General features: G+C 41.6%; 1 protein-coding gene across 3 annotated transcripts in view; it reads left to right on the top strand.

Annotated features, from left to right (window-relative positions):
• The window catches only part of AAK1 (AP2 associated kinase 1), a 121,052-nt gene that overhangs the window by 92,217 nt on the left and 14,975 nt on the right, over positions 1-13,860 (top strand). For 2 of the 3 annotated variants that reach the window (XM_018554424.1, XM_018554426.1), the window contains exons 18-20: positions 2,801-2,902; positions 5,095-5,205; positions 12,100-12,204. In XM_018554424.1, the coding sequence (XP_018409926.1) occupies positions 2,801-2,902; positions 5,095-5,205; positions 12,100-12,204 (318 nt within the window). The remainder of the gene's footprint in view (positions 1-2,800; positions 2,903-5,094; positions 5,206-12,099; positions 12,205-13,860) is intronic. The other variant, XM_018554425.1, reaches the window with a different exon arrangement.

Genomic DNA, 13,860 nt, shown 5'->3' on the forward strand with positions numbered 1-13,860 from the left:
GTTCCTTTTTTTTTTTTTTGATGCTTCCAGGACTCTGGAAGCACTCTATAGGGATGTAAAAGGTCAATGGAAGGAACCAGTGTGTGGTGGAGGATGTGAGCATCCAATACTCCCAGAAGTGTAAAATGCCGAAGAGGCTTTCCAATAGAGGTGCACCGAAATGAAAATTTTTAAAGCGAAATAAAAAAAGAAATTTTGTTTTTGGTTTTTAACTTTTTTCAAATTTTTTTTATTTATTTTTTATAAACATTTTCATTTTTGTATATTTTATTTATTTTTTATTAAATATTTGTCTTTTTTACTTTACTTTTAGCGGCTTCTGGGAAATATTGGGGGGGTCTAAACAGATCCCTGATATTTCCCTTTTTAAAATAGAAAAGTGTGTTTACTATATCCACAATCATGAATGAACAGAAAGTGATGTAGATCACTTCCCATTTATTCTTATTTGGGGACACAGTAAACATACTTTGTCCTGAATTATTTACAAACACTAAGCGATCACTATCCATCCTGTGACAGCTCTCCATACTGGATCGGCTGTCACAGGAGGCTGAGCGAGGCTGAGGAGAGCTTGATATGACAGCTGGCTCCTGTGACAGCTGTCACCGCCCACACACTGCTCTCCTGATCTCTCACAGGAGGTTGAGCGGTGCGGCAAGGAGAGACGCCGGCTTTGACTGAGATCTGCGGGTCTTGCACTGTGCAGAAATTCTGTTGTTCACTGGTCTTTTTCTCTCATCTCGTCCATTCACAAAATGCTTTGCGTTCTGTTCATAGAATATTAGGCATTCTGTGACTGGAGAAGGGCAGAGGAGGGGGTCATTAAACGACAGGCTCTCCCCTTGTCTGTTCACAGAATGGATGAAGGAAGAGGCAAAGGGAGGGTGGATGACAGAATCCCTACACTGTACAAGCCACAGTAAATGCTGAAGAAGAGAACTGACAGAAGTTTCAGTGAAGCCAGCATTTTTACAGTAAGGCCCCGTTCACATTGCGTGATTCGGGCGTTTGCATTTTGCGCGATATGGCGCAAATGCTTGCATTGAGCAAGTGAGAATCGCGGCAAAATCCACTCCAAAAAGGGTCCTGCTGTAGCGACACACGACCCGCGACAGCAGGACCCTTTGCCCCATTGAGATGCATTGAAGAGCGATATCGCGCGGTAAATAGCCGTGATATCGTGGGAATTACTGCGCGATAAATCGCTCAATGTGAACGGGGCCTAAAGAGCAGAGATCCATACGTAGCATTATCATCATTCACTGGTTAACTTGTGGTGTCTGCAACAAAATCCCTGACGTTCCCCTTTAAAGGCACAGCAAGCATAAAACAGAAACCCTACATTATGTGAACAAACTCTTAATACTGTAAAATGTTTAGGGCCTAGTCACAGGCCTAGGTGTGGTAAAAATGCACATGTTACTATGCATGAATGCAGCACACAGCAATATGCATACTGTTGTGGTGCCATTATTATATCATGGCACCCAGTGCACTAATACAGCAGCGGGTATCACATCCACACTGTAGCACAACACATTGAGTGCCTTGTGGTGTACTGTATTTAAAGGAAAACATAGATCATGCCCATTGTGCATTGCCCAGCCCATTCAGAATTAATTGGCTGCCTAAGGCAATGCATGGCACAACACGCATTATTGCAATGGAAAGATGCCCACAAAGCTATATATGTATAAATGCCTATACATAAACTCTTCTGTCTTAACTCTTAACCCGCATAGGCAAAAGGGTGTCACAGAATGACAGTTTGTATTATTTCCCATGGGATTTCTGTGTGTAAATCTCTTTCCTCCATCACCTTAATAATAAAATATTATGACTTCTTAGAATCTGGAATATTTAAACATTCCTCTATGAATGTTATTAAAACCTCTTTTACATAATCCAGCGTGTAATTTATGTTTCATGACCCTTTAAAGCTATGCTGGAAACTCTAGCAGTCGGGCGTGGTAGCATTTTGAAGCTGATACTTCCTATAGAATTATCAAAGAGGTTTTAGGAGAGCAGGATCATATCTACAGAATAATTTCAAATCAAGAATATGAAATGTCACGTTTAACTTTAGGATATAATTATCAAATGTCAAGTAGAGAACGGTCTTCTCTCTCTATAGCCTTTTAATCCAGTAAAGTTATGCGATTCGCTTAACTTGCAACTGTCTGCTCTATATGCCATTTCAATTTGATATAAGATCACATGAATGTTGGAGTCTGCTTGATAGCTGACCTGTACAACCAAGCTGGTAAATGTTCAAACTGAAATGCTGCTAGTTTTACCTCTACGTTACCAGGATCTTTCTACCTTTATGACCATTTAGAATGAAAGTTAGAGAGAACCTGTCCCAACATCTCATCACCGAATTAGGATCAGGCCATGTAGATGCTAATTAGCTTATTAGTAACAAGCTGTATGGTGCATTCGGGGCACTCTGTAAGATACACTGGACATGCAATGTTCCCTTTTCCATGAAGAAAAGCGAATGGGACCATTCATCATATATACAGTGCTTCCACATGGTGGCCAAGTCAGTAAGGAAATTGTGGCATGTGCCATTGATGTGAGTAATGACAAGATGTCTTCTTTGCCCATTACTCTTTGTAACACGTCTGCCCATCTGTGGCATTGCTAAATGTTCTATTGACTCGGGTTCTTTTCAAATCTTATGACCTTTTCTTGTGTTCTGTTTTCCTTTTCTGTCATATCTACCCTGTGATGAAATCCATGCTCTTCCTGCGCTGTGCTGGTATTCTGCTACAATTTTTCTTTGATGTACCAGGAAAAGCTGAGCCTGTGGTGGAGAGCCTCATTCCAGGACTTGAGCCTCCTATGCCCCAGCGCCTCTCATCCCAGGCCGACTCCATTGCTTCAAATCGTACAGGTTGGTTGTGGGCTTATTAACAGTGATCTATATGTAGAGGGTAGATACTGTGTTTCTTTGTATGTTGGGCCCAAGTGATCAGAGGCAAATCGTCCAAATGTAGAGCAAAGTCGACCGATTTCATTTTTTTATTCCTGTCCAGCACTATAAAAATGCACTATATGGCCAAAAGTATGTGGACACCCCTTCAACGTCTTGAGTATATTTGTTTCCAGTGAAAGGTTCTGTTGATGTTATGACATACTGTACAAGGAAATTGTAGACGATTTTGCACTTTAAGAATTTGAAGGATCTTTTTTGTTTAGCATAACTATACCTGTGCACAAAGCCAGGCTCATAAAGACATGGCCTGTAAAGGGGCCCTGACAAAAACAGCCCTAATCAACACTTTTAGGATGAATTGGAACCTCAATTGTGGTGCAGGTCTTCTCTTCCAACATCAATACCTGGCCTCACAAATGCTCCTTTGACTGAATGGCCACAAATTCCTTCAGTCATGCTTAAAATCTTGTGGAAAGCCTCCCTAAGGCTGGGTTCACACCTGGGCGTTGTAATATGCACGTCAGACGCGCGGTTTTCGTGCATTTTTCTGTCCACGAAACGCGCGTTTACGAAATGTAATATGCAGAAGTCAATGGATCCGCGTGGAAATCCGCCCCAAAGAAAGCTTCGATCAGCGCTGAAAAACGCCCAGGTTGGAACCCAGCCTATAAGAGTGGAAGCTGTTATAGCTGGAAGGGCAGGGCAGTGGGATGTCCTGCTTGTGATGGTCAGGGGTCCACAAACTATTGAATATATTGTGTAATAGCAGAAATCTGGCTGATTTGGACTAACTGTATCCTTAGCTTTTTTGGTTAATTAAATGGGTGCTGCTGACATTCTTTAACTCTCTGCTTTTGCTTATCCACAAAAGCCATATTTATAGGCATATGGGGTACAGAAATATTGATAAGCATTGTAATGTGTAGGATATGTATACCACTTAGCTGTTTAAAAAGGTAGTGATGTGCTATCCATGACAGAAAGGGAGTGTAGGAAAAAGAAGTCAGATTAATGTATCACCTTATTTATGATACCCTACAACAACCAGCCAGCTTCAAATCTTAATTATTAGAGGTGGAATCTGAACGTTTGGTTGATGTTTGGTAGCCTGTGCCGGCAGAGAGCCCTGACAGGGGAGGGACTGGATTCCCCCCTCCCCTGTCTTATCCTCCAGCGCTGACTGGCGGAACGGACGGGGGAGGGGGCGGGTACAGCTGGCGCTCTGCCTCTAGATAGTCAGAGCCAGCTGTCACTCACGCAGCTGGGCGGATCCAGACATAATTGTCGGGATCCGTTCCGGCTGTGGCAGTCTCAGTATACCGCGAGCTGTAGCTCGCGGTATACTGAGCTTTGGGTGACGGGAGGACACTAGTTTGTCCTCCCGTTACCCTTAGGAGAACTATGGGGAAAAGCACTGACCCCATAGTTCTCCTTTAAATAATCCTCTAAAATAACAAACTTCCTTAAAAACAGGACAGGATGGTGGTAAATTGTACAATCAACCTGATGTTAAAGAAAACCCGTCACAGAAGAAATACAGAAGTCACTATTTGTGACCTTCATTGGAAAATTCTAGTTACCTGGCTGTCATGGAATATGAAGGTGATCGCACACTAAACTGCTGCTCGTATTGGTATTTTGCGAAGATCCAAGGGCATGCAGAAAGCAGGATCATTAGTGTCAAACCCGCAAGAGGTTTCCTGCCTTCTTCCATTTAATAGCGATCTATTTTAGTTTGGTGTGTGATTTGTATTAATATTCAAGTTCAGTGTGGTGGATGCAGACAAGCCGGATCTGCACCCTCTATGCTTCGAGCTGTATGCAGACATTCTTACCTGGAGCAGTGGATTGGTTACCAGCAGGACATATTTGAACATGCATTATTAGTGATCGCTACAGAATTATCTGTGAAAAGTGGATCAAAGGGCTGTTGCCCATTACAACCATTTATGTATAATCTTTCATTGTGAATGCTTTGTGGGCCCTACTTGGTGCTTTGGTTGCATATATCTGAGTTGTTTTGCTGACAGTGTCCCTCCTCTGGCCTCTGTTTCCAGCACCTCCAGAGGTTAGTAATTCCTTAAACAAATCAATATTCTTCTGTACTAACACACTGCCATCTTTTTAATGCTGCACATTGGGATCTCCAGATTCCCTGACTGGGGAGGACTCTCTTCTTGACTACTCTATTTTATCTAACCCTGCGGCTGACCTACTTGATGATTTTGTCCCTGTAACTCTTTCTGCTCCAACATCTGCAGGTAAAGCTCATGATAATTTCTATGGTACCTGTATGGAATCCATGTTTCTCTTGCATTTCATCTCTCAAGCTGTGTGTGTGAATGATGGTATAGCTGTGTGCTATAATCATGCATTTTCTGTCTTTTGACCTGTTCAATGAGTGAAGCTTTCCACATGCTTGTCATACTAAAACATTTGTGTGATTTATATGTGAGGTAGGTATTCCAAGATGTGGTGATTTTTAGATTTTCCGGGAAGCAATTTAATTAGAATTGCATCGTAATTGCTATTTAGGATCTGTAGACTCTTCACTATTGTCCTGGGACCAACCTTTGCATATGATAAGAAACCGTGATGATGTGGAAACTGTATTAATCTACAGCACACAGTCACCTATGATTACCCAGAGAGATTACACCTTCGGCTGCAGTAGATGGCTGGCTATAGTATCCTGCACTTTATAGGACATCTCTACACTGATTAAATTATCTGGTAGGGGTTTCTTTTTTACATTGTCCCTGCAGGTGACGTGTAATATTGCTGCTAAATCATTTAGGAAAGCCTGTAAGTACTATTATATTTAATTAGTCAGACTTCTTCTGTGAGATGTACCCAAGAGTAGGGTGAAGGCCACATGTTGGAGATAACCTTTTTTATCTTTGTCGCCATACCATTCATTTCTACAAAAATCTTCCCATAAGATTTTATGTGCATTTAGTGTATTAATGCAGATTATTTACCTGTAAAAGCCTCCCTTATGTAGACATCCAAGAGGCCTCAGACTGCTGCTGGGTGCCACCATCTTGTACGTATTGTGAGCAGCCCTGGTAGATTCAGAGCGGTCACTTAGGTGACACTCTAGTATTCCCCTTTTGCTGCTCCCCCAGCAGTTGCATAAAAGGTTAAAGGAAGAGCTAGGCCAGCACAGACAGTAAGTGGACACTCCCGTATAAGGAGAGGGCTCTGCACAGAGGGAGAGTGCTGTGCTAGGTAATTGACTGTTTCTGGATTTACATTTTGCATGTGAATAATCATTTATGGAAAGGAAAAACACTGAGCGTAAGCTTTTAAATTACTTGATTTGCTCTTTACTTTTACCTGCAATTTTTTTAATTGGTGGCAGGGTCTCCTTAATGAAGCAGAGAAATGCAGGCATTCTCCCAAAAAGCCTAGAGATAGATGAGAAGTATAGGAGAAAATGCAAATAAGTGACATCCAAATACTTTTAGTAGTTTTAACTCAAAAATTACGTTTCATTGTTAGATATAGATTAGTAGTAAATAGGATCTATGTACTCGTATAAGGTTGAGAGAAGCCCGGCTAAGGGTCAAGCGACCTGATATAGCACTTGTGGAGAATGTCTCCACACAGATATGGTGGGTGGCTGCTCTCTGTTCTCGTTGGGGTGTTTTGGATGATATGCATACCCGGTGATTTATTATGATCCGCTGTGCGCAATGAAGTGAGAGACTTTGGCCCCATCAGGGAGATGAGGCTAATAGAGAAGCCCATGAGAAAAGAAGCAGCTTGAAGGCTAGAAGGCATGTATTTATTGATCATACAAAAATACAAAAAGTGGTTACAGTACAACACCATCAACTTGTTTTGTGGCCTAAAACTGGTCACTTCTTTAGGTTAGGTGTACAGAACACTTCATGGTAGCACAGGACCATGTGCGCTGTGGTGGCCTGGAGTATACTCACTTCCCTTTTGTTACCTTAAAGGGGTTCTGCACACCAATCCTGAAGAAGTGGTTATTTTTATGCCACAAAGCAAGGTGATGGTGTTACAATCTTTTGTATAACCAACAAATACTTCCCTTCGAATGAGAAAACCTCAAAGTCTGTTCTTTGACCATGAACACCTCTGCTAACCTCATCTCCTTTTTGGAGCTAAAGTCTCTCCAATTAATGAAACCGCTGCAGGTAGAAGAGATCCTTCTATATTACACAGGGGAGAAGAGAAGCCATTATGAAGTTTTTATTTAAAGTAGAATGGTATAGGCTGAACTGTATGGCCCTTTGTCTTCTTTTAACCTCACCTACTATGTTACGATGATAATGCCACTGTGCTGCTTCTGCAGTAGTACAGTATGCATAAAATGTCTAATGCATTAAGAAGTTGTGCACCCCTCATTATTGGTGCATATACAGCAACACCTATTCGAGCTTAAAATGGCTGCCTGCAGTGGCTATAGGGGAAAAGTACTCTGTGATCTGCAAAAAGCAGCTGTCATTCGCATGCACACCTCTGGTCCAGGATTCTATGTCAAATTATGTGTGTTTTTGTAATCTGGAATCTGTTCATCGCTGACAAATTCCCATTCACTTTAACGTGGGGAGAAGTCTACTTCCATTGCGAACCTATTTTTATTCAGGCCTTTCATCACTGGTAGATGCTTTCTTTTCTTGTTTTTAGTAAAACAAATTAGTTGAGGGCCCTTTTTTTCCTTAAAGGAGAACTATGAGGTGAGTGATTTCCACTCACCTCATAGTTCTAAGCCGACCTGTGACAATGAGACTGTCACAGGTCGGCTCAGTAGATCGGGAGGTGAGGGAACACATACCGGGTTCCCTCACCTCTCGATCCTGTCACGGCTCTCTGCCGTGACAGGGGCAGGGGCTGGATTCCCCTCTCCCCGCTCCGATCTGCCAGCGCTGACTGGTGGAACGGACGGGGGAGGGGGCGGGTACAGCTGGCTCTGCCTCTAGATAGGCAGAGCCAGCTGTCACTCATGCAGCTGGGCGGATCCCGTCATTTAAGTCGGGATCCGCTCCAGGTGCGGCGTCTCAGTATACCGCAAGCTGTAGCTCGCGGTATACTGAGCTTAGGGTAACGGGAGGACGCTAGTTTTGTGTCCTCCCGTTACCCCAGGGAGAACTATGGGGAAAAACACTGACCCCATAGTTCTCCTTTTAACATTACTATTTCAAACTGGTGTACTCCATGTATCAGTCCTCCTTCAGACAATACTTTTTTTGACTCTTATTTGTTCACCGCTGATAAAACCAGCTTCATAATGTAGGTGGATCACCCTGTTATATATTCTCCAATAGATAATGTGTCAGATGAAATGAGGAGCTTCCCAGGGTTCTGCTGGACCTGCGTCCGTATTCAGTCCTTGCATAGATATCTGTAGGCAACTTCAGCACTCCAGTTGTGGTGAAACTACAATGACAGACTCTGACAGCCACAGGCATGATCGTGAGTCACAGGCATGATAGAATTTGTAATTTCACCCCAGCTGGAATGCCGATGATACCTACCCTTATTGTAGACTCTAGATCTTAGGAGCATTTACTCATCTATCATGGATATGGCACCTTGTATGCGGGTAATGTGGGGTACCTTATTGTGATGTGAACAACTAAATCCTGGCTGGTTTACGGCTCCCTCTGCACTTATAAACATATATGTTTATATATTAAAGGATACTTCCAGTCAGAATCTAAAGTGAAACATAAACAGGGTTATTCACAAAATGGTGAAGAGTTTGGAGAAGGCAGGAGAAATGAACCATCTAGGCCAAAAAAGCGGATTTGGAAACGATTCTCAATTCAGCTCACTTTCTGGTTCAGTTTCCAAACTCCCATCCTGCCTGAAGTTTCTGGCAGGCCATGTGACCAAATACCTTGGCATTAGTTACACAAACTCTGCTGAATGGGAGGAATAAGGTTCAACCAGCAATGCTGATTGGCAAGATCTGTCTTAATGTTAGTCTTCTAAGTTCTTTCAGCAAAGATTATGTCATGAATGCTTAGACATTTGATTACATTACAGGCACTATATATTAAAGCTGAACTCCTGGCAGATATAAAAAAAAAAAACAGATTAATGCAGCTCCTATTAAATGTATTTTTAAGTGAATCAAGTATTCAAAAATTTGTTTTCATATCAACCCTCTGTAATCCCCTGTACGGCATGACAGAGTTGGAGGTGGAGTGCCAGCCCTCTGAGCCAATAGGGTTCTGCAGTAATACATATGTGTTGTCAATGATCAGGAGGATGGAGCCAAGGTGTGGCTATAGTGGTTGCTATCTTCTTAAAGGAGAACTATGGGGTTAAGGCTTTTCCCCATAGTTCTCAGGGTAACGGGAGGACACAAACTAGCGTCCTCCCATCACCCTAGGCTCAGTATACCGCGAGCTGTAGCTCGCGGTATACTAAGACGCCGCAGCTGAAGCTCGACAATTATGTCTGGATCCGCCCAACTGCGTGACAAGCACTCACCTCATAGTTCTCCTTTTAATCTATTTGTGCTGCTGCAATAGAGGTCAGGGGTCTGGTTGTACTGTCTGGCAAAGATGCCAGGATCTCAACATTGGCCGCAGAGAATAACATTCTTCTGCAGGTAAAACAGTTTCCGCCTATGTATGTGAACTGTGTATGTAGCTCCTAGCCAAGAGTTGAGCTTTAAAGAAGCATTCCAACAACAGACTTCCTGTTTCCGGCTTTACAGACTGTCGATATTGTGCACATAGGCTGTGACTTTGCAAGAGGTGAAGCTCAGCTGACTTTCAGCATCCAATCATGTGCAAGCATAAATACTGTGGTTTTTTTTCTTCATTTTCCATACATGTGCTTGGCTAGTCTTTTTTTTAAATGAAGTTTCACCACATTCACTAAGCTTGGGGAAAATTCCCTTGGCAAAGTAGACAGCCTGTTTGCCTTTAGTAAATCAACCCCAAATTTGTAATGATGATCTTACTTTGGGAATGCCTTCCAGTCTGGTAGGGTTTGTATCTGGATGAATACAAACACTGCTACAAACTAAATGATAGAATTCCCCAGCAGCTTTACACGTCTGGTCTATTATTAGTCATGTCTTTTTTTCCCCCCCCAAAAGATCTGGTGCACCCGAGAGCGGGGCCAGTAACCACGACTCAAACTTGGTCAGAGTCTGTTTTATCCCATGCACATGCTCTATCCTCCTGTCATTGTCTTAGCTGGTAATGGTGCCAGTGCAAATACATTTCTTGACCCGTGTTGTGCACGTAATCATGTATGCATGTGTGTAAAAAAAATAAAAATAATGATATAGATATATAAATATATAGATATATCTATATCTATATATAGATATGTATATCTATATATAGATATAGATTTATCTATATATAGATATATTTTGTATGTACGTACACCAATCAGCCATAACATTATGACCACTGACGGGTAAAGTGAATAACATTGATTTTTTTGGTTTCAATGCCCAATGCCACCTGTAAGTGGGTGGGACATATTAGGCAGCCAGTGAACATTTTGAAGTTGTTGCAAGCAGAAAAAATGGACACGTGTAAGGATTTGAGTGACTTTGACGAGGGCCAAATTGTGATGGCTACAAGACTGTGTCAGAGCAACTGCAAAACTGCACCTATTGTGCAATGTTCCCAGTCTGCAGCGGTCAAGACTTACCAAAAGTGGTCCAAAGAAGGAAAAACGGTGAACCAGGGACAGGGTCATGAGCGGCCAAGGCTCCTTGATGCATGTGGGAAGCGAAGGTTGGCCCATGTAGTCTGCACCAATAGAAGAGCTACTGGAGCTCAAATTGCTGAAAAAGTTAATGCTGGTTCCGATAGGTGTTTGAACACACAGTGCATCGCAGTTTGTTGACTTGGCCTCCAAATTTTCCAGAACTCGGTCTAATCGAGCATCTGTTGGATGTGCTGAAAAAAAAAGTCTGATCCATGGAGGCCCCATGTCACAACTTTTATAGGGCTTAAAGGATCTGCTACTGACGGCTTGGTGCCAGATACCACAGAATACCTTCACAGGTCTAGTGGAGTCCATGCGTCGATGGGTCAGGGCTTTTTTTGGCAGCAAAAGGGGGACCTACTCAATATTAGGCAGGTGGTCATAATGCTATGGCTTAATATGTCGGTGTATATGTTAGACATGACTGTTGTCTTCTTCTTTTTATATGTTCCTTACATTTTATACATTGTTTTTTCGATACTTTCTATAAGGATATAGCACAGTTCTTAAGCCTTTCCAAGCAGTTCAACATAAGCTGCAGAGACATAATTGCATATACAAGAAATGAAAAACACATATGTGCCGTTAGTCGGCAGCTAAGCGATATTAATACTGTGAAGTGTGTTTCACACTTAAAGAAGCTCGATAGTGTGCTAGTGTGCTCGACTATGCTCACTGGTGACAAATCTAATGTTGCCAGGATACACAAACAGCTCATTACATAGCATGCTGCTATGTTGCTAACCCAATTTTATCAAAATGTTCTAAAACTTTGTATAAGAATTCATACATAAAAACATATAATCCAATCGGAACTGATTGACATCTGAGGACTTTAGCTAAATAAAAGTTACCCCCTCCAAAAATAAATGAGCATTTGTAGTGGATGCTGAGTGGCACAAAACTTGATGTATCTTTTATCTTTCCTGGGAGCTCCTCCTGGAAGACCTCCTCACTGGACATCACAGCTGCGCTACACTCAAAGTCTAACTACACCAGTTGCATACTACATAAATTCATTAAAAAAATCCACCAGAGAAAGCAAGATCCCATTTTCATGACATTAGGTAGGAGAACCTGGAACGTTTCCAGTGATTTCACATTTGGACTCCGTGTAGTTGTTTGCACTATCTGCCCTAAACCTAAATAATGGTTAGGGGTGGACTGGCATTAACTTAATTTTTTTTGTCTGGATGTCCTTAGGCTTATGGCACTTTTTTGTATTCAGATCAAGATCTGCCATTAATACCTGACAGTCAGTACCTGGTTCATTGACTCTACACCCCTTCAGCATGTCTATGTTGGCCATTGTACTCATACACCCTGTGTGTCCCCAGAGTCCTCTCCCTTGCTTGGCTGTTTGTATAAATTTGCTAACTAGCTTCTCTCTTTCGCTGTCTGAGCTTCCCGCTTCTTTCTTTCTCCTCCGCACGCTGCAGACGATACTAACCTCCTAACGGGCTTTGATATCCCGGACGATACAGAAAAAACAGCTGATGATGAGTTTGATCCTATACCTGTACTGGTATCCAAAAATTCCCAAGGTAAGAAATGGGAAGACATTAGTGGGTGTAAAAGGACGATCTTAAAGGTATAAAATGAATAATTTGCTTCTACCCTTACAATGATCTGGCTTTTTCTGGCATCTCAGGCGTTAAACTGTACTTTAGCAGGCCAATTCGTCTGCACCTCCTTGCGTGCAGTTGTCTGGTCATCCATTCCTGTTGGCTACAGATTTTCTGTTGGTTAATCAATGTTCTGCCATTAGTTTGCCATGAGCTAATGGCATCATTTTACTGTAATGTTATATGAGGTCCTAGGAAAAATGTTAGCTCAGTGCTTATAAGCTGAAGGCGCACAGTCCAAAGCATCCATTTTATTTTTTATGAAAATTTAAGCCAATCACTCAATCACTTTTTTTAGCGTTATTTGTTGCATGAAAGTATTATGTTTGACAAAAGAAGCATTAAAGTGCATTTCCACCTTTACAGCCACTATAATTGTGTTCCCATTCACAAAGCATAGCTAAATATAGGAAAAGCAGTGTGTCGCTCCAAGTTAGTCCATGCTTACCTACTGTAGCCAGGTGCTTGTCCACTTTTACAGACAGCCACTCTACAGGAACATTGGATGACCGGTCACCAACTATGTTCAAACTCTGTTTATTCTTAATAAAAGCATAACACAAGAGCTGAATTGAGACTTCTGACGTCTTTTACTAAGTCCTAGTGTGTGACTAAGCGCCTGTGTGCGTGAAACACGTTAGAGGTCTCAATACATCTCTTGTGTTATGCTTTTATGAAAGGAAAAAAAAAAAAAAAGAGTTGCGATCTAGCTGGTGTGCGGTCATCCAATTTTCCTGTATAGGTACAAAATACATTTTTTAAAATATTGCCTACCTTTCCATTTGGATTATACATAGGACTCTATTCTTCAGAATAACTTGCTGGATAATACACTACATGGACAAGTTGGGGACAATTTTCTTTTTAAAGTGCACCAACATACAATGTACCACCTAAGCCTTAATGTCTTTAACCCATTGTTAGGACAATCTGTGCACATCTGTTTTACAACTGATGAGATCTGCCAACACAGTACAGACAGTGTTATGGTAAACCTTACATTAACATTACATAGAAGGGGAAAGCTGTGTAAGATTTGTATAGGATTTGTCAACAATTAACAAGGTAGGAAGCAGCATTTTTTAATACATTCTAATACGTGAATGGGACATGTAACAGATCTAAAGTAAGTGTTGCCTAATATGGCTGCAAAGTTGGAAATACACTTTCATACAGTAATAGTGGAACAGGGATTGTGTGTAATGCTTAAAGCCTACTCCGGCCAAAACATTATATTTTAAGTGGGAAAGGTAAAGGTTATAAAATCAGATTTTAAAAGTTGATGAGATTTCTCTTCTCCTGTTTTGTCCGATACCCATCACCTGGATAGGAAGTAAGGGAAATTCTCTAACAAGGTCACAGATGACAATAAAATCCTGACAGAGCCTTCCCCAATCTACAAGAAAATGTTTTTTTTATTTTCTGTGCCCCTATTGGAGGGATTCGCTGTCACCTCCTGTTTAAATGTCCCTAATTTAGACTAAATCTAGGTAGAAATGTTTTAAATTGGGGACAGACAGCATAAAAAAAAAGTTAAGAGGTTCAAATCTTTCCACATCACTATTTAAAGCTAAA

Source organism: Nanorana parkeri, unplaced genomic scaffold (assembly GCF_000935625.1).
Source record: "Nanorana parkeri isolate BGI_ZX_2015 unplaced genomic scaffold, ASM93562v1 scaffold157, whole genome shotgun sequence".
NCBI classification, from domain to species: Eukaryota; Metazoa; Chordata; class Amphibia; order Anura; family Dicroglossidae; genus Nanorana; species Nanorana parkeri.